Genomic DNA, 20,143 nt, shown 5'->3' on the forward strand with positions numbered 1-20,143 from the left:
ACGTGAACTCAGCAGATGTGGCTTAATAAAGAAATAAAATAATTAAAAGGATAGGTGTTAATAAAGCAGTCTATCCATTGTTATAAACCCTCCACCTCTTTTGAGACATTTATAGAGAAGGAAACAATATTAAAAAAAAATAAAAATTATTTTATCATATATATATATATATATATATATATATATATATATATGAATTTCAATTAATTGCACAGGCCTACATAAGGGGGTTGGAAACGGTGACCTAACTTTACAAGAATGTCAAAGAAGAAAGACGGGTGTTTTGGAGCTCTAATGAGAAGAACTGAAGGACGAAAGACCCTACACACAAAAGGGGGGAAAAAAGGTCACAAGTGTTTTTACTGCTCTTTTTGTGTGTTGTGTAATGTCTCAACACACAACACAGCACACACACATAACCACATCTGTCATAGTACCAAGATTGACGATATAGTGTTCCTGACAGCTCAAAAAGGCAAAGAAGATAGGATAGAAAAATAAATACAAGATGCAAGGCTAACCTGGTATCTTATCTAGTCTTGTTGTCATTTCTATTGTAGTGAATGACTTGTGAGACACATACAAACACTGTTGAACCGTCGTAAATATTGAACAGATTAAACATTATGGGCGTCGTCCCTGACTGCTTCCCTGGCAGAGCAGGGAAGAAAAATATCTCTTAACACACCCCGCATCATAGCAAAATCTTTAGACACAGATGACAGTTAGCGTTTGCTGACTTTGATAAGAAAGGGTGAAAAAGCTAAAATTTGTCCCAGTTATCAATAAGTCTGCTTTATACAAAACAATACAACCAGTTCCTCCTCTATTTGTGTTTGGAAACAGCGGCAGCCTCATTAATGGCAATTATTCACTTTTTTCACAATCACAACACTCTTTCCTTGACCCAACTTGTCGTTAATATGAATAAACTCTTACCACACCTCAGACCACAGGACAGTCACTCTGGATAATCTTAAGTTTCTTCCAATAATTGGGTCGTTGCAGACTTTGACTTTGTAAAAAAAAAAAAAAGCCATTAACCCATTAATGGAATGTGTGTAACCTGTTTTAGAAGCAGTTTGATTTCCAAACTATCAAAACAAGAGAAGCAGACACATACAGTAGAAACAAATTTCTGTTTTATATTTGGAAAATTAAGTATAAAGGAGAGATTCTCATTGACACTTATCGGGGGAAAAAATAGTTGAAAAAAAATACACAAGAAAATATACTTCTTTACGATTCTCATCCAACATGAATGCACTGACGATTTAATTGGTTACTTGGCCAACGGACTGCTGGGATGTGTGGTCCATAGGCTGATGGTTGTGATAATGAGCCACTCTTTCTGGCTGGCAGTCACCACGATGCGCACGCAGTCCACGTCAAATCCAATCTTGCGGTCCACATCTTGAACCTCAACCCTGCCACCTCTGAACTCCCCCAAAGTGATGTAGGAGGCGCACTGGCCGTCCTGCTTGCCCTCCACCCGCCTCTGACCCACTTCCACGGCACCATGATGGAGGATGTCGCTCCGTCTGTCCTCTGAACCGGTGGTGATCTTGATCCGGCTGATCTTGGCCGACTTGTTGAAGACCACCACAAAGAAGTCCCCGGTGGACGGGGGCTTTCCCCAGAAGTACTCATCCACAGCGCTGTAGGCTTTGGCGGCATCATAGCTCTCAAATACGGCAATGTTGGTGTAGAGGCGTGCCGGCGGGTTGTCGGGAATGTCCACCGCGTCCTCCTCAAAGTCATCATCCTTCAGTTTGTTCTCTGCGCCCTTGTAGGATGAGTAGTAGCCCATGTGCTGGAAGAGCGACGGTTTGAAACGGATCACGTCTTTCTGGGCCAGCAGGCCCCGGAAATGGGTGAGCAGCCAGTCGCACGGCATCTCCTGGTAGAACATGAGCAGGAAATGCGCCAGACGCGGCAGGTCCCGCGCGTGGTACAGCTTCCCGATGTAGCCCAGCTTGGAGAACTCCAGCATCACCCAGTAGGATCCCTCCCGGGAGGAGATCACCTTCTTCAGAGCCGTCAGGAAGTTACGAGAGCACAGCACGTCATCCTCAAGCATCATGTAGAATTCTGAGAGGTTGGTGCAGAAGTTGAGCAGGAAGGCGTAGTCCACATTCTGCTTGGAACGGAAGCGCACTCGGTCCTCGGGGTCGTCGTAGTTCCTCTTCAGGCCGTCCAGAGACGGGTAGTACTCCTCTGGAGCCTGGATCACCAGCAGGCGGCCGGCAATGATGTGGTGCGAGAACTTGCGGCTGATTTCCTGCAACAGGTTCTCGCACCACAACGAGTCGAAGTCTGCCAGGTGCACCACCACCACGATCTCTTTCAGCTCCTCATAGCTGGACTGGTCAAAGATGGACTTGATGGTCTCCAAGAGGTAGTTCCCTCGCCTCCTCTTCACCGACGACAGCCCGATGGTCAAGTACTCTGATGATGACAAGGAACAAATTATGCAAATCATGTTTTGACAGTGAAGACTTCTGAGGACAGTAAGGTCATTCTGGACCTACAATGTTAGGTTTACGTTTGGTGCAAACATGATGCTTCACACTCCGCAGCACAACGAACAAATTAAGTCTGGCCGATGGTCAGGAAGTCGGATGATGACAACTTACGTATCACACAAGAGATCAAATATCCAAGTGACATACAACATTATAGTGTGAAATACACACTTTTGCGCGAGAGAGGGAATCCAGCCAGGTAGCGGTACGTCACATTGATGGTCCCAGAGAAGTTGGACAGGTCTCTGAAGGTGTGGATGTATCGCTCCGAGCTAGCGGGATGCATCAACGCCTCGCCAAGCTGTCGCTTTTCTGCTTCCTGTTGGAAAAAAAACAAATCCAACATTAATAATAAAAACCTTTCATTCAGCATGTGATGCTGTGTTGGTTTATATTTAGTCAGAACAGAAACAGTTGCTGGGTCAAACAGTAGCCTTAAAAAAAAAACCTTCTTTGTCACATTCTTAAGTGCGTAGAAAGAAATTCTTGTATATAAAAATCCATAAACAATAAGTCTTAACTCATTCAATACCATTGACGGCTAAATACGTCTTTTTTTTTTTTACTCAGTTGATAGTGAATGAGTTAATGTTTATGACAAAGTTGCATTGTATAATTGCAAATTTTTTTTTAAATATTAAAAGGTTAACCTGTTTTAACATTAATTGTAAAAGTGTGAAAAGGCAAAAAAAAAAACAAAAAAACAAAATAAAACCACTCACCAACACGTAGCCATCCATGTCCGTGTAGAGGTTGAAGAGCAGCAGGAAGGCGACCAAGAAGCCCAGCAGAGGCAGCGTGGATCTCTTCCTCAGACAGCGCATCCTGTCCGCAGACTTCCACATCAACCTCAGCATGCCGTCTCTCACTGGCACGAATTAATGACAAAAAAAAAAATCCATGCGTTAGTCATTCATGCTCATTATGGGTTTTCTCATGTAGGGTGGAGAAAAGCACTCAGCTGTCCGTTGATTGGCCCCCTGTGTTAACAATCGACCGAAAATGACACAGTGCAAAGCGCTCACCTTCAAGATCAAACCGAGAAAATAGGTGAACTGTGACTGGTCGTTACCTGAGCCCTTAGGCTCTTCATTGACATTTTCAGTCGAAGGCAAATGGCAAAATAGCCGCCCACTGACATGGATAAAAGCAGGTGGAATTTGAAAATCAGCAAAGGCCATTATCCTGTGCTATATCGCGTATAAGAGTGAAAGGTTTCCCTCCTAAATCTACAAAGATCAGAAATAAAAGCGGGAAATATACATATGGACAAACCAGCCACTTTTATTTTTTTTTAACTACACTGTCAGATACCACATGTGAGAGCAGTAAGAACATGCATCAATTCCTTCAAAGCTTCTTGCAAGGGAAAAAAAAATGGGTTAAAATGTGAAATATAGTTAGCGGTGTATTCAGCTTTACACAGCTGACACCTCTTTCTTGAAAGACTGACAGGTTGACATAGCATCCCGCCACCAGATAATTTGTCAGGAGTGGCGAACATCAGATCCACATGGTTACTTATGCTAATTTCAGCAGCCGGCACACACTTACAACGCAAAAGGAAATAAGGACGAATCTTTTTGTTTTGAAAAGAAAGAAAACTAACAGATAGAGAAACATTTAAATAAACACATTCATGCGCAGCTGAGAAATCATGTTATTCTTTGTTGTTTATCTTCTCTGACTGAGGAGAAACTTGTGGTCGCTCCCAATACATTTATATGGAAATTAAGTCACGTCCGTGAATAAATAAAGCTCAGCGTGTTGACTCGACTTTATGACATATCTCTGCCATCTTGTTTGTTTTACATCGTTGCTTCTTCCCCCATTCGATCATCTTCTTCTTCTCCGTTGTTGACGACAACAACAGCGGGTGACTCTGAATGCCAATCATCTTTTTCGTGTTTAATGGAGGAAAAGAGAGCTTCCATCAAGGTGCCTTTCAGAGCGACGTTTCATCCCGGTTTGCGTTGAGAGCGGCGGCGGTGCCCCGCGTGGAGGACCCCTGCACTCACGGCGCAGCCTCATCAAGATGGATGACGCACTTGTTGTAAACGCGACTCATGCGAGGTGATTGATGCTTCGGCTTTGCTTTGACTTTGCGGGCTGTCGCCTCACTGCAGGAACGCATCAATAACGCGTTTAGCTTCTACTCCAACATGGACGCACACAACATTGTGGACAGGACCCGTCAATCTATTGGAATGCTAAGCGTTGCTAAAGATGCTGACATAATGTAAGATCGGAGGCAGGCCGGGCAGAACAAATAAGTCACATCGCTCCGTGGTACATAAACATGGACATGCATAAAATTGTGGAGATATCATCACCATATGATGTAAAATATGATGCAGACTAATACAGTAATTTGCCAGAACATAACACAACATTGTGGCTCAATAACATGTCAGAAACTCCTGAAATCCTCAGAGACTCTTGTTATTCAAATGGAACGTCCTGGTTGGCTGTTATTCTCCATCGCGACTCAACGGGCCTCGGGGCAGCGCACTAAATAATGTGGGTCAGAGCCACCATTGCCGAGGAGAGTCGATCCTCATTAGCGTCAGCCACAGAAGCCGCTACTGCTTTACGTTAAACACTCTGCACCGAAGTGACTCCCCCCAGGAGCATCAATGTCGCGCGGGGATGGTAATTGGGAGTTCAGAACATTTAAAAGGAGGCACCATGGGCTGAACACACCAGTCAGTGTCAGGGCGCATGTAGACTGGTCACCAGCAGGGTTAGAATACAAGTGTAGGTTGGGATTCTTTTTTTAATTTGTAAGTGTGAATTCATTTTTCGAGCAAGTTTATTAGTTTCTATTTTTTTTTTTTCTAAATTCTTTGTTTTGGTTGAGTTATTAGTTCTAGTGTAAGTTTTATTTTTTTATTTTAAACGCATGAGGTATTTTAAGAGTGCCAATTAAAGAAAAAAGGTCACTAACTTTTTGTTAAATCCCATCTTTTAATGTACTTGTTCTCAATAGAAAAACAAATGCAACTTCTGATGTGGACGGAACGCGTACACAAATGCGTAAACCCAAGTGTGAAATCTTGTCTAGATATGCTCTGCGATTGACTACTCGAAGTTGTACTACACCCTCCCCCAAAGTCAACTGGAATAATCTTCAGCTCACGAGCGACTCCAATGAGGATCTACGTTCTATAAAATGGTTGGATGGTTTGGATGACAGGTAACAATGTTAAAAGAGGAGATGCATGAGGTGAACGTGAGCCAAAAATGGTGTCAGAAGAGCACATTCACGCTTCCATGCCAGTCGGTTTCACTGACGTGTCAGGAAACAAACATGACCCATTTTCCCGTTGAGTGCGGTGCGGCTTCTGTTTAAAATGCAGCGTCCTTACTCTGATGGCCTTTGGCTGCTTTAGCGAGCATCTCGTCACAGCTTTTGTATGTTGTACATCCGCTACAGTGAATACCTACAATTGTTCATATTGAATACAATGTAGAATGCTGTTACTGCCACAAATGCATTGAGGATGCATTTCACTAAAGATGTGGTTTGAAAACAATGAGTCTGTTTTCATTTGTGCCACATGACTCACTGGTGTAATAACATTGTGTGCTACGACAAAAAAGTGGAGTCCTCAGGGCGTGACCATCGCAGACAAGAAGTTTGGCCTTGTGCTGCTGGATGATTAGCTTCTTGGCAATTCATCAAATGCTGACCACAGGCAATGAGGAAAAAAAAAAATCTACATTTTGAGTTTTTCTTAAATTGTTCTCAGTTTACAGTCATCCTATCCTATCCTATCATCATATGGTAGCAACTGGACTAAAAGTCTGCTTCATACAAAAATGGCAGACTCCCTGTGTCTTTTTGGCCATGGCTACTCTCTGGATAAAGGACTTTGTGAGCACAGTGAGCGACAGATCCCAGAAGATGACGAGATCATCTGACGTGACTCCTGCAGAATGCACACCAGTGAACTGTAAATCTCTGGTGAATTAATTGTAAATCTTTATACAAAACTGACAGGGCCCGGCTATTGACTCCCTCCAGGAACTTATTAACAAGGGAACAGGAAAAGCTACAGTACGTTTAATCAAAGGTTACAATGAGGGCTTTCCAGATACACATCTATGTTGTCCATAGTTTATATCCTCACGTGATGATATAATCATCTCAAAACATGGATTGCTTTATCTACTTTATGGCAGAATTTTAACTTTGCTTTACCCTCTTTAACCTTCCTGTTCCTTTGGCACAAATGGATTTTTGGGGGGCACTGCACAGTATACGGATATTTTGATTCACAGGAATGCATCAAAATTCTGCCTGACTTTGCATCTCCGGATGATGAATGCTACTTTGCGACTCACACCGTCATCACTCACATCGTATACGACTAACACTGGCCGCTTCATTAGGTACACTGGCACAATCTAAATGAAATGAAAATATCTCGACAAAAATAAAACAGTAGTTTTGATCGACAATGAACATAAATTGTGTCTGCTGTTTGCATCATACAGAGAGATGTTTGTAGTAACCACACAAGGTGAGCAAAATGTGAGCATTATTATATTTAGAATAGCAGATTGTTTTTGCAGGTGTACCTAACAAAGTGACCAGGGAGCACCTGCAACAGCGGTGCTCAGGGAATACATTTCACGTTTTAGTTAGTAAAGTTCAAATGTTTAAGTAAAACAGTTTATTGCAGTAATAAGGAATTAATTCTTGTGCGATATATTGTGTATTATTTAAATTGATACACAATTAAAAATACTAAGTGAATTAATAAAAAATTGTGTAACTATAATTAGCAAGTTAATTAACACAATTGAAATATTTTCAAAAGTGCATGCAAATTATGTAAACTACTCAAATGATTAACTCTTTAAATTGAATATTATTCATACTTATTTAGCTAATTGTTCATTCGATGAATATATACATTTGTAACATTTTCTGGCGATTTAAATATATGTATTTTTAAATAAATCAACCATCCAATCATGTATTGAATAAATTAATAAAAAATAATAAGTACAATAGATTGTATTAATTTAATGAAAAATACAAATTTTATTCTATTCATAATTAATTATTTGATAAAAAAATAATTGACTATAGACAATTGTTGATGTCATCAATATTTTTTATCACTTACATTTTTTAAATATATGAATAAAAAAAAAACGACCAAAAATATGAATAAATGCACTTTAATTTACCAATTTATGCCAAAGAAAAAAGACTAAATAAATGCAATAAATCACAGGACTCTTTATAATATAAACGCTCAGTGGGTCGGAATAAATAATTGAGCAGGCCATACTTTTTCGACCTCTGGTCTAATATGCAATATTTAGAAAGTAATCTACAACATTAAATCACTTTTTGGTCACATTCTGCATCAATAAGTGCTGCTTTTGAAATGCAAATAATGTATGAGCGCTGACACAGCATCGCCAAGCAACACGAGTGTACGTATCTGCATGTTTGTGTGTAGGAGTGTGTCTGTGTGTGGCGTGAGAGTGTCTGTGCGCGTGCGCATTTGCATGCCCGTGAGTTTGTGTTTGTGTGCGTGCACATGTGAGTGCAATCATCAACAAGTAAACAGCCGGTCGTCGGTCCTCCCACTCTGAGACTTTTAAAGCAACTTCCGGCTTGTAGGTGTTTACTTATTCATCAAAAGGTGGCGGAGGGGAAGTGGGAGGAGAGGGGAGCATGCAGTTAGTTTCTCCCCTTCCAGCAATTACTCTCGTCCCACTGATGCAGGGGGGAGTATGTCGCTTTAAAAATGCATGCTCCCCTACACTATATTCGGCTGCGATGGCCAAACAGTTTAATTATTGAATCTGTATCAAAATGTAACCTGAAATCTAGTTGCTTTAATTTTTGGGTGAAATTCTTTCATGTTGAGTGAGTAGCAGTGATTGAAAAGTCGTTGCTCACTTCTCTGAGGTGAGGACCAAAAATAACTATCCAAATCGGCACCTGATCACTACCAATTCTTTTGCGTAATTCAAGCTAGCTATTTAGCAAGCTAGCTAACTAACTCGGTAATAGTAGCTTCTTTTTGGCCAGGCCTAATTTTGATATCATTCTGTTATTAACTAACTACTTCACTAACAAACAAATGACTAACTAACAGCTTCGTTTTTTTCTGACCTAATTTTGGTGAAATTACGAATCCACCAACCAGCCAATCTACCTAACAACAAATCAACCAATCAACACACTGCAAATGAAACATTGATTGCTCACTATTCCGAGGCAACAAAAAAAGATACATTTGTCCAAAATGTAAAACCTTTTTGGCCTAGTTTTGGCAGAATCAATCAATCAAACTAAAAAACTTAAAGTTTTCCAGTTTGCTAACAGTATTTTTTTGTCCAATTCAGTGTGCTGCGTGGAAAAATTAAAACATGTTGTCCGCATACACTCAGGGAAGCCGACTGCGTTTCATGAATAATTCATGAGGAGATGGAGGAGGAGCTTCTTTGTCTATCAGGGAGACTTCAATAAAGATTTTATTTTATGAGAGCTGCTTTATGGTCCATCACGGCTGCAGTATATGACATCACCCGGGATGTGCCAATCATCCGTGAGTGTGGGCGAGGTGGTTTGATGTCAAAGTGACATTCGGCTGATGCCTCTGAGGACACCTGACAATGAACATTAATGGAAGAAAAGGGGGGGGACTGATAATGAAACAAGGAAATACATGAGACATCATAAGTAGGGGAGAAGCAGACAGCACTAAAAAAAATTAAAAAGTGTGATTGCTACTTTGGGAGCTTTGCACTGGGAAAAGTGAGAATCTGATGCGAGGGAAAATGGTAGTCTCCATGGCGACAAGCCCGGTAGTGGAATAGCTTTCCATCTCGCTCATATTTGACGATGACACCGCCGGCTTGACAACAACTTAACGACCTTAAGCATCTTAGATATGTTTTGAATAGCAATAGGGTTCTTAGCAATGGAGGAATGTGCCAAAAAGACTGAGATGACTTCATTGGGGCTTCCTTTAAAAAAGAGAAACACATAAATATCCATTGAATACATGAAAGAAATGCTCATGGAATATAAACCCAGTAGGATCCTGAGGTCAGCAGACTTGGGTCAATTAGTGGAGCCTAGAGTTCAACGCAAACAGAGTGCATCAGCATTGAGCTGTTATGCTGCACGCAAATGGAATAAGATGACAAAAGAACTGAAGTTAGCTCCAAGTGTAATTGCTTTGGTTAAAAATTATGCTTTTATTCGCACCTACCTATGAATAAGGTCTTTATGGCGAGGTACACACCGCTTGTCTTAACTCATTCACTACCAGCCGAATAAAAAAAAAAGAAAAATGGATCTTTGACGTCTTTAGCCGTCAATGGCAGAAAATGAGTTAATGTTCAATTTGGATATATATATATATATATATATATATATATATATATTTATTTATTTTTTTTAAATCCCATTTTTTTTTGTACAAATGTTCACTTTACATATTAAATATGGCCTCAGTCTGTCTGGTGTGTGAACAAAATGCCTCTCTGTAGAGAACCCAGCCGCTGTAGAAGAGACATCACTCACAACGTGGTATTTATGTAATGTGGTCCAGCGTGGAGGGGCTAATCTTATCTCATATCTGCAGTGGGGTGATTTGGGAGGAGATAGAAATACAGTCATTTGGGCAAATGAGGCAAGGCTGTTCAATCTCATTTCATGGAGATGTCACATAAGATGACGTCACTTCATTGCCGGGTGTAATAAATGAAACGGCTATGTGGCTGAATTACTCCTATCATCACAAATGTCCATTTTATGCTTCATGTTTCAAGTAGGATTCAATTATAGTCAAATGTGAAGTCAGTACTGAACATTACTCAAAACAACTTTACAGTTTCACGGACAATGAAACAATCAATCTCCCTCCCAATCAGTCTGTCTTCCCGCCTGTGCAGAGCGCATGACGGCGTCTTTGTCTGATATATGCAACCTGCCAGTCCAAAAAGTGAAAGCGACACAGGTTGGATTTGAGGGGAAAAAAAAAATAAAAAAATCTGAAATGAGACGTTCAGACAGTCATAAAAGAAAGAAAGTTAATTTTTTTTTTTAAAAAAAAAGTAGTATTTCTATAATCAATCCTTCCAAAATCAGGTTCTAGCTCAGAATTAAATTATATTATATTTTTCTACTTTGCTTTTAAATATCTTCAATTCTTGCTCAGGTAACGACAATTATGGGTCAGTTTAAAAAAAAAAAACAGGTGACCACGATTGGTTGTTAGCTGACTGTAATGTCATTTTCAGTTGACAGAAGACGACAAAATGGCCGCCCCCCCTAAGATGGCCAAAATGGGTGAATTTTGGAGCCTAACCCCTATTACACAAACGCAATATTAATCGGAACGCCTTGTTTAGGCGAGAGGAGTTACAAAGAACATATTACTGTCAAGAAAATTTATGGGTTGACTTGCCTTTTGAATTCTTTTGCCTTTAAAAACGTTTTGTAACTATGTGACTCACATTGAGTTACCTTATGTGAGTCGTTTAATATGTGACGTTTCATTGTCTTATTCTGAAAGGCGAGTCTTTTATTTTGAAGGGTTGCTTCGAATTTTCGTTTCCTGTTTAGCGTTTTCGTTCGTCATTCAGCTCAGAGCGGTGCAGTAGTCAATGACGATGTGAATACTTGTTCCAATTCATTCTGATTATTACTAGCATACTCTTCTTGCTTTCTTCAGTAAAAAATGCGTGTGTTTATATTGTTTATACACTCGTTTTATTCTTATGTTTGCATTTGTTAGTCAACAGTGTTTAGCTAACTTGTGCTATAGGTAGCCGTTGGCAACTTGCTAGTACAGGTAATATAGAATGGAAAAGACAACATTTAAATGTCTATATATGTCAGTTTACTTGTGTTGAGAGTGTTGCTGACTGTTAGATAGTAGAAACACTTAGTTGCTTATTCCAATTGTATTTTGATGGGGTTTCTTTCTCTCATTGTTTCAGATACTTATATAATTATGCGTATACATGTATGCACATCTGCACAGTGAAGCTGAATAAAGTGCTGAGTTTACTGAAGACTCTGTGCTCTCTTACCGGAGCCCCTGTAGTGGTCAATAATCCAAATAACCAGTTCAGAGGTCGAATCCTCAACATTATGTATGAAATGCGCTCAATAAATAAAGCAGTCTCCCGCCAATATAGTTAAAAGGAAATTATGCCAGGTGAAATGAACTACACTCAACTTCGGTCAGATGGCAAAAATAGTACAAATCAATAGCCACGGCACACTTTTTATTGAATAATATTCCAGAGTATTAATGAAACTAATGTTAATTGTTTCTCTTACTGGAGCCTCGAGATATGAGTGATCCGATTAACGCCTTTCCCGAAAGTGCAAGTATGAAATATGAGCATTGAACACAATTCGTTTCACAATGAAAAGCAGTTTGGCAGATAGTGAACAAGTCAAGCTTATTTAATGCCACGTCCGGTTGAAGCTTACTGTCAAACTAAACACCAAAGAAAGAGAATTACTTGTTGTGTACGTATTTAAAACAACCAAACAAATGTGCCCGCTATCTTTACGCTCCCACATAATGCGATAACATTGGGCGTTAAGATCCTTTAGAAAACTGATAATTGAACACAAATTGTGGAGCAACATATGCAGAGAGAAAAATTCACAATACTCAGAGGCATATATTTTTTGTCATCTGTGACTGTCTTCCCCCGCGATACGTGAAAGTCCACGCAATAGAAAAATGTAATTTTACAGCACGTCTACAAATGTGCATTTACATTCACCGGAAGTTTTGGGTCAAAGGCAGTCGGCTTCTTGCTCTAGTGTGGAACACAGAATTCTCAAGTCTTGAGATAGCTTTCAAAATCAATAGGGATTGCTTTATGCATCCACTCAGTAATAGGAAAGAAAAAAGACTCAACTGAAAAAAACATTTTTAAAAAAAGACTGACTGGCGAGTTTGCACATGAGATGGAATTGGATTATTCAAGACGATTATTAAAAATAATAATTCCAAAGCCTTTGATCTCGCTGATCCTCACAGATTAAAACAGGAATGACAGCAAAAACGAGGAAGGGATTACAACTGTACAAGGCCAAACACTATTTCACATTTAAAATAATGACTTATCTTTGCTCTTAAAAGAAATTTCTTATGAACATACGGTGAATACCAGCATGTTTACGTGCATGGAATGCTCGTTTTCAGTTGAATATTCTTGACAAAAAAAAAATCATTTCTGAGGGGATTTGGGGGGGGGAACAAGATTAGAGCTGCCAAATGCGAATCAAAAGCGGCTTTTTGCTGCTTCTTTTTTCCCTGCTGCGCGTTATAAGAAGATTACAACGTGACATGCGACTGATGGGATAAATGCTCCTCTCGCTCACACGCACATACACATTTCACTTTTAAAAACGACCACCTTTTCTGAAAACTGCCAAAAGCTCACTGTATATTGAACGATGGCAATTTTATCCAAGGTGAGACTGAGGGCAGCAAGAAAAAAGGGGAGCTGCAACAAGCAACTGAGGAGTGTAACACTACACCACACACGCCAACTGCCTGTGCCACACACATGCGTACACCGTCTTTTAAATTGAAACCTGTCAACTCACAGTGTACTGAATGTATCATTCGCAGCGATGGAATGTACTGTATATACTCATTTTTTTTCCCAAGCGGAGTCTGAGGGCAGCAAGATAAATGGCACGCTGCAGCAATGGGGAGACAGTGGAGTGCACATGCACACAGACTCACGCATTTGATGCAATATATTAGCCATTAGACCGATTATCGGCGCTGGTATTCGGCATTCTTGGCATCTGAATTTATTTTTTTTTTAAATAAATCTGACAGCCAATAAGAGATCTATTTAAAACTTAATTACAGCAAACGGTTCATTTTATTTTATAGTTGACTTCATAAGAGATGCTGCTGATGATGGAAACTCTCTACAAATTTAGTTTTTGTTGAAATGAATTCTAAGTAAATAAAAGTGAAAGTTGAATGTTTTAGTTATTTAGAAATTTTGGAAAACTTTATCTAATGTAGAAAACTAAAGGAAGGTATTAGTTTTTAAGACATGCTGAAGATCCTGGAACTTTTTGTTAAATTATACTACAAAAAGATTGCTCAAGAAACGTATGCTTAGAGTAGGGAGACCAAACGTCCTCTTTTGCCGGGACGTGTCCACCTATTTAAACTTATACTATTTCAAGGGATCATGTGTTTAAATTGACTGACGTTTTGTGTGACGGGTATCATGGGAGGTGGAGTGACGTGTGTTGTGGACACACGGTGGAGGTGGCCTGGGGGGCACCCGAAAAAGAAAACTTGTAGCAGCAGTTACTAGGACAAGTGTGTGGAGCAGATGCGCTCAGTTGCAAGCATGAGTGCCTTAGAGTGCAGAAGCAAGCAAGCAGTACGACATCTCGTTCATGCGTGTGTGTTTCACCGCTGTCAGTCACTGGACCGAGAGGTGCGTTACGTTTACTGGTTGAACAAAGACAACAGCTGTCAGTCGGCCCCCCCGACTACTTCGGGAGTTGAGGACGACAGTGACAACACACAAACAAGGTAGCAGTGCTCAAGCTTGCATGAACATGTTTCAATGTCCAATAAACGTGCTGGCCATATAAAACCTATTGCAAAGAATTTTAACTGGGTTCGGTGTAACAGGTAAAGTTTCTGTTTTCTGTCCGCTTTTTTTTCATGTCTCTGTTTCTTTTCTCTATGAAGTGAAGCTGACATAATGAAGAAAATGGCTCATGTTTCAGGAAGGAGACCAAGGGCGAGATGGACCGTAATACCTCCGGAATTATGTCATGGCCTCAAACAGCCACATTTCAATGCACTGAAACACCTGGCTTCACTGAATGTATAAAAATAGAGCGCGACTATATTGAGTTTATGCACGGAAGAATTGCGAGGTCTTCTCCTGGCCTACGAGGTAACGATGAGCAAAAGCTTATCAGCTCCGCCTGCCAGCACCTTCTTCTTTTGATCAGGTAATATCCCTTCACTGCTCTTTCATCCTCCCGCCTCCGCTGTGCATTCCCGCCTTCCACTGCCACGGCCAGGATAATGAAGCCTGCCGGGACGCCCGCTGGCCTTCCGCACCACCCCCGTGCCTTTAGCTGCGCAATTAAACAAAGCTAAGTATCATCTGCTGGGAAATAGTTTGGATTTTTGCAGCCATAAAACGTGTCAAAATAGAAACCTATTTCACAGGCTCAGATATTGGAGATAAAAAGAAGAAATTGTTTTCAATGGAAAATAAGAAACGTGTCACAAGTCATCTTTATATTATATTTTATTGTAACAATTAAAGGGGACATACGAATAGGGATTGCTTGTTGTACCTTGACTTACTCGTGCAACAAGTTTTTCAAGATGAGATACTTTTTTTTTTTGCCAATAATATTTCAGTTTCAAACAAGCGTCACATACTGCTGCTCAAGTAAGGAAAATGAAAAAAAAGACAGGAAAATGACAGTCGCTGATACACTTTTCACTAGACTAGAAGCCGTTTATGAACGAACATGACAAATAGTCACAAAATGAAAACAATCACATTAACCAGGACCTGATCGCATGTTAAATAGAAAATCTGAGTTGAAGTCAGAGGACCTGTTGTCACTCATGAGACCAAACCCTTACTATGTTTTTTAAAAAAAATATATTTATATTCTATAAAATTGTAATATTAATATTTATATTTTCTAAAACTGTGCTATTGGGGAAAGATGATATGGATAGTCTTACAATTTATGAACAAATTAAACTCAAAAGTCAAGGTACCACTGTAAGCAATAAGCAGAGCTACATTAAGTTTTGTTGGAAGAGAAGATTTGAGTTAGCTAACAACGTTAGCTTCTGCTAAGCAGCACTTACTTGATTGCTCGGAGAAGTTGCTTATGTCAGTCATTCCCACTGACCCACGCGCATTAGTGTGTGTGCCGTGGGAAATGATCTATCCAGCCATCCATTTTCTATACGCTTATTCTGTTCAAGGTCACGGGTGAGCTGGGGCCTATCGGAACGGACTTGGGGCGAAAGGCGGACTACAGCAGGGACTAGTTGCTAGGCAGGGCAGACATGGTACGGAGACGACAAGCATTCAACCTCCCCATTACACCGTCACACACATCACACACTTGTCATTGAAAGGGAGCTGAAGCCCACAATAACACCAGACTCAATCGCCGGTGCAGCTTTGAGTCTGGATTTCCAGGCTAACACAGATAGGCCTGGATCATCTTTCAGGTAGACAAAGTTGTTTATTTATTGATTCTTTAAAAATAAATATTGCTGAATAAGATTCCTACAGATCAGTCACTGTCAAGGTTCAGGGATGTTTTATGTCAAGAATAATCCTACTGACTTCCCAATGAGCAAAGGTGGTTAAATATGTTAAAGATATAGTGTGAAGTAATTTCAAGAAATGCCAAATGGAATCAAAGTAATTAAACGTAATATAACAGAGAAAGCATGAAAAAAAACATTTAGATTTCATATATTTGACAAAGTATTGTTTTTTCCGAAGTGATATCCCGGCAAGCGACAAACCCGGAAGTCTGATGTTATTTCAAGAAAAACAATGCTGATGCTATAAGACACCACACATTTTTAAAAATTTTATAGTAATCGCACCATACCTTTTTTTTTTTCTAATCTTAATCAAAATGTTTGAGAACACCGAGATCTTCCAAGAGGATGTGTAACACAAGATTTAGTTATCAATTGGTATTTTCATTTTTGTATAGCAATTTGAGGATTACATACATTGTTTTTGTATTTATTATTTGTTTTGAACATGCTGCAATATTGTTCTTTATGCTGCTCAAATATTTGTTCCTTGTTTATAGTTGGTTTGGTAGTCGCATTTCATGCGCGCAGAAGAAAAGAGAGAGAGGTGAATTGGAGAAAAGCTGTTCATGTCGGAATAGAGAAACAACGAAATACTGTCCTGCCGTGACCGTTCTCTTTTGCAAGGAAGCCGCGGGAACAAGTACATCTAATTTAAACCTATAATGTAACCCGCCATACTACAGCCCCTGAGGACACGGTAGAACAACTAAGGATTACACTAACACTCATCTACAGTGGCGTGAAATTTATTCGATTTGTGAGAATAAAACTAGGACATTTACGTGCCTTATTCTTATCTTTTGACGACTGCAACAACGGTTGGCCTGAATGAGAACAATGTAACACCACACAGCACCGAGTCAGTTCGCCGAAAAAGGCGAGAACGATGGCAAAGAGCAGTAAACGGGACAATCGCCAATGCACTTGAATGACGTCACTGCCGAAGACTACCGGAGATGGCCGAACGGACGCATTTCCGTTGTTAAGCGCGTTGCTAAGGGGTTAATTATGAATCTGTGTCTGACTACATATGTGCAATTTGAATCTTTTTTTAAATTTTATTTACATTTTTGAAAAATCCTATTCAAAGTCTGCAACTAGCCTAATGCAAGAAAATTCTGTCAAAAGTTGGTCAAAGTCTAAAATGTTGGCTCCAAGAAGTGAGCACAAATACTTTGGTCCTTATAGCATAAGCGTTTTATGTCTTACCTGTTGGCAGGTGTTGTGGGTCGTGTTGCTTCTGCTGGTCACCATGGGTCCATCAGTCATAAATGAGGACCAAATACCTGAAAAAACAAACAAACAAAAAAAACAGTCTATATAATTCAGTCTATTTCGACGTGCAACACAAAAGCCACTCTGTTCTTAGTCCATCTGCTGGATGAAATTGGCCACCACTGCACCTGGACCCACTGCAAATGTACAGTAATGTGGGTGAAAATAACCAAAAAGATTGGACACATGAAGACACAATTGAAATCTGTTTAGTTATTCTGCCGCTAAGTAAATCTGGATCGGGCGGATCCCCAATGCAGGCGGACTGCAGCAAGCAGGTCATGAGTGGAACGAAAGCAGCTTTCCATTACAGGTTCCAGAATGGTCCGGCCCCACAATGAACTGATCAATTGAACCGTGCAGCCTCCACTGCACACTCGCAATATAAGAGGTTCTACCATAAGATTTCACGAGTGGAGAGTCTATCCACTGGTTTTGCAGTGTATTGCATAATGTAGCGACGTCCCAAATTACAGCCCACCAAATGAACAAAATCTTCTGCACAGACGAAAAATCCATTTTCGAGACAGCGGCTAGACAAAAAAAAAAAATATATACAGTACACAAATATTGTGTTTCACATGTAGCGTGCATCTCGCCACTGTCTCTCTCACCTAAAACCAAGAAATGGGCATGTGCAGGGGAGTTCCTTGGAGCATCACTTGAGAAACGCTCAAATCTGTCGGCCAATCAGGTTACAGTGACATCACGGCCCTGCTCAGTTTGCGTTTTACAACAAGGTTGGAAGAGGGTCTGATATTTCATGCAGCAGAGTAACATAACGAAATGAGCTGCGTTTTGGGGAAACAACTAGAGGACTGAAGTCCAATTTAAGCTGTCAATTTTAGGCTTTAGGACTTGCGTGGCTAAAACGTACGAAAGAGCCAACTTGTCTCACCTGTTTAAAGATCTGCATTTTCAAGGGAGCGTACCATTCTTTTTGTTTTGTTTTTAATGAAAAGTTGTTTGCGTGTCACACACACAAACCGGACAACCCAACAGTACGCTCTGATTCAAAGTGCAGAGACCGTATTACACATGTTTGAAGATAACGGCTAAAAAAAAAATGTGCAAAGACTAAGAACTACAGCAGTGGTCTGGCAACCGCAGAGCGTGGAGGATGGTGGGGTGAACGTTCGTCTTGCCTGACTAATAAAACACTACAACAATAAAAGCAACTTCACGGTGTATTTTTACGTAGCTTAATGTGGTCACTCATGAAACGCAACGGACACCACAGTCATCTATAACGTCCATGAACGAGAAACACAAAATTGGAGCATTTTATAGATATTCCAATAAATGTGATATTTTTAAACACAAGACATTTATTGTTGCTTTACAAGATCTTTAAATTTCAGGAAAAGACGCCAAGCAACCTACGATAAAACAAACTTCACAATTGAGCCAACTGAAACATAAACCAAGCTTTATATTGATGAAACGAGCGTGAGAACCCCAGAGGTGGCAAATCCAGTTTCAGGATGTAAAAACTCTGCCACAATTTGGCTTCTACTCAACCAGCAGATAAGAGCTTGTTTACCAGGCGCAAGCATCAGACACGCTACCAATAGATGGTAGCAGTGTACGCTACAACATACGCTCAGCCTGTGCGTCACACCCACAAATGGAGCGAACACGTTCGTCAAGGTACCATTGCAATTAACAAAATGGATACAAGTTCGGGACCATTAAAAAACAATGTGGTTGTAAATGCAAATTGCTTACTTTGCAGATTCAACATCTGACTCTGTTGCAACTTTACACAAAACACGAGTGATTTACTGCCATTAGCATCGTATCATTTTTTATTGTGCAGTATAGCTTTTAGATTTTATTTTTATTCCTATTCTTGTAACCAACACACAATTTCATTGCATACCATGACAATACACAATACAATAAAACTTTATCTATACAGCACATTTTACAACAGCTGGAGCTGTAAAAAAGCACTTTCCATATGGTGTGACATAAATTAGCGGGGAATTAGAACACAAATTAAAACACATAAACAATAGAAACCAGAAGAACAGCGACAGTCTCATGTTGTTGAAAACTAAAGAATAAAAAAAATGTCTTCAAACGAGTTTTAAAAGCGGACAGAGAGGGGGCTTCCCTAACATCAGAATAAATGCATTCTATTCTATTCTATTCGGATATCGAAGTGGTTAGTGGGTGACTGAGCGAGATTGCATGACTTCACTTATCACGTGTTTCACCCAAGTAACGACCTTACTCGACTTCGTTGAAATTTAGAAGATACTTGACGTAATTGATTCTTTCCACAGTAACTCGGGACTTACTTGAAACTTGAAGGTTAAGACTCAAAACTTACTGACTCACTCCCACCGATGGTAGCAACACATGGTACAAACATGGCTGATGATGAAACACGTGAAGGCGTCAGGCGCGAATATGGCTCAAACACACATATTGAGAATCTGAGGTAACTCACGGTAATTCCCGCGACGTGCCTTTCAGCGTCTGTAAAAGCCGAGTGATGATGCTCAGCTGTCAATCAAGATGCGGAGGAGGATGCTCTCGGGCGGTCCTGATGCTGCGGCGGCATGTCAGCTCTCGCCGGTGATTTTTCTCTTCCTCTCCACCGACGTGGGCCTGAAGAAGTGAGATCAAGTCTGACAGAAGTTGGAGGAAGAAGGAGGTGTGTAGATAAAAGAGGTGGTCTCACCTGAAATGATGTTCGTGACTCACGATGGGGGTGAAGGAAGACGAGGAGGAGGGTGGGTGAAGAGGAAAGTGAAGCTCTCCTCTCTGGCTGCGACGCCGCTACATCTGCTCGTCCTAATCATCCTCCTCCCTCGCTTCATCCTCTCTCTCCCTCACGCTCGCTCTCTCCCTCTCTCTCCACCCCCCTCTCCTCCACCACAAGGTGTCACAAACACAGTGTGTCTGCACCAAATGCCTCATTGGCTTGTCTCCTGCTGTCTACGTGTGTGTGTGTGTTTA

The 20,143-nt window shown here is 40.4% G+C and overlaps 1 protein-coding gene across 1 annotated transcript; it reads right to left on the minus strand.

Annotated features, from left to right (window-relative positions):
* Positions 1-1,125: 1,125 nt before the first annotated feature.
* Positions 1,126-20,037, minus strand: LOC148335267 (alpha-1,3-mannosyl-glycoprotein 4-beta-N-acetylglucosaminyltransferase C-like). The gene is made up of 6 exons (XM_088298704.1): positions 19,866-20,037; positions 19,632-19,792; positions 17,108-17,184; positions 3,248-3,393; positions 2,697-2,844; positions 1,126-2,448 (listed from the first exon to the last, which is right to left on the minus strand). Exons 4-6 carry the CDS (start codon positions 3,380-3,382, stop codon positions 1,283-1,285), a joined length of 1,449 nt encoding a protein of 482 aa, XP_088154830.1. The 5' UTR covers positions 3,383-3,393; positions 17,108-17,184; positions 19,632-19,792; positions 19,866-20,037; the 3' UTR covers positions 1,126-1,282.
* Between the last annotated feature and the right edge of the window lie 106 nt (positions 20,038-20,143).

The sequence above is a fragment of the Idiotropiscis lumnitzeri genome, chromosome 6 (genome assembly GCF_059441095.1).
Source record: "Idiotropiscis lumnitzeri isolate Australia: NSW breed Sydney's pygmy pipehorse chromosome 6, RoL_Ilum_1.0, whole genome shotgun sequence".
In the NCBI taxonomy this organism is placed as follows: domain Eukaryota; kingdom Metazoa; phylum Chordata; class Actinopteri; order Syngnathiformes; family Syngnathidae; genus Idiotropiscis; species Idiotropiscis lumnitzeri.

Bases quoted from the DNA above. Each gene is read 5' to 3' on its own strand.
- LOC148335267 (XM_088298704.1), bottom strand. From the start codon at position 3,382: ATGCTGAGGTTGATGTGGAAGTCTGCGGACAGGATGCGCTGTCTGAGG. The intron at 2,845-3,247 runs GTGAGTGGTTTT...TTTTTCCAACAG, and splicing joins ACATGGATGGCTACGTGTTG to GAAGCAGAAAAGCGACAGCT. The intron at 2,449-2,696 runs GTGTGTATTTCA...TGTCATCATCAG, and splicing joins ATTCCCTCTCTCGCGCAAAA to AGTACTTGACCATCGGGCTG.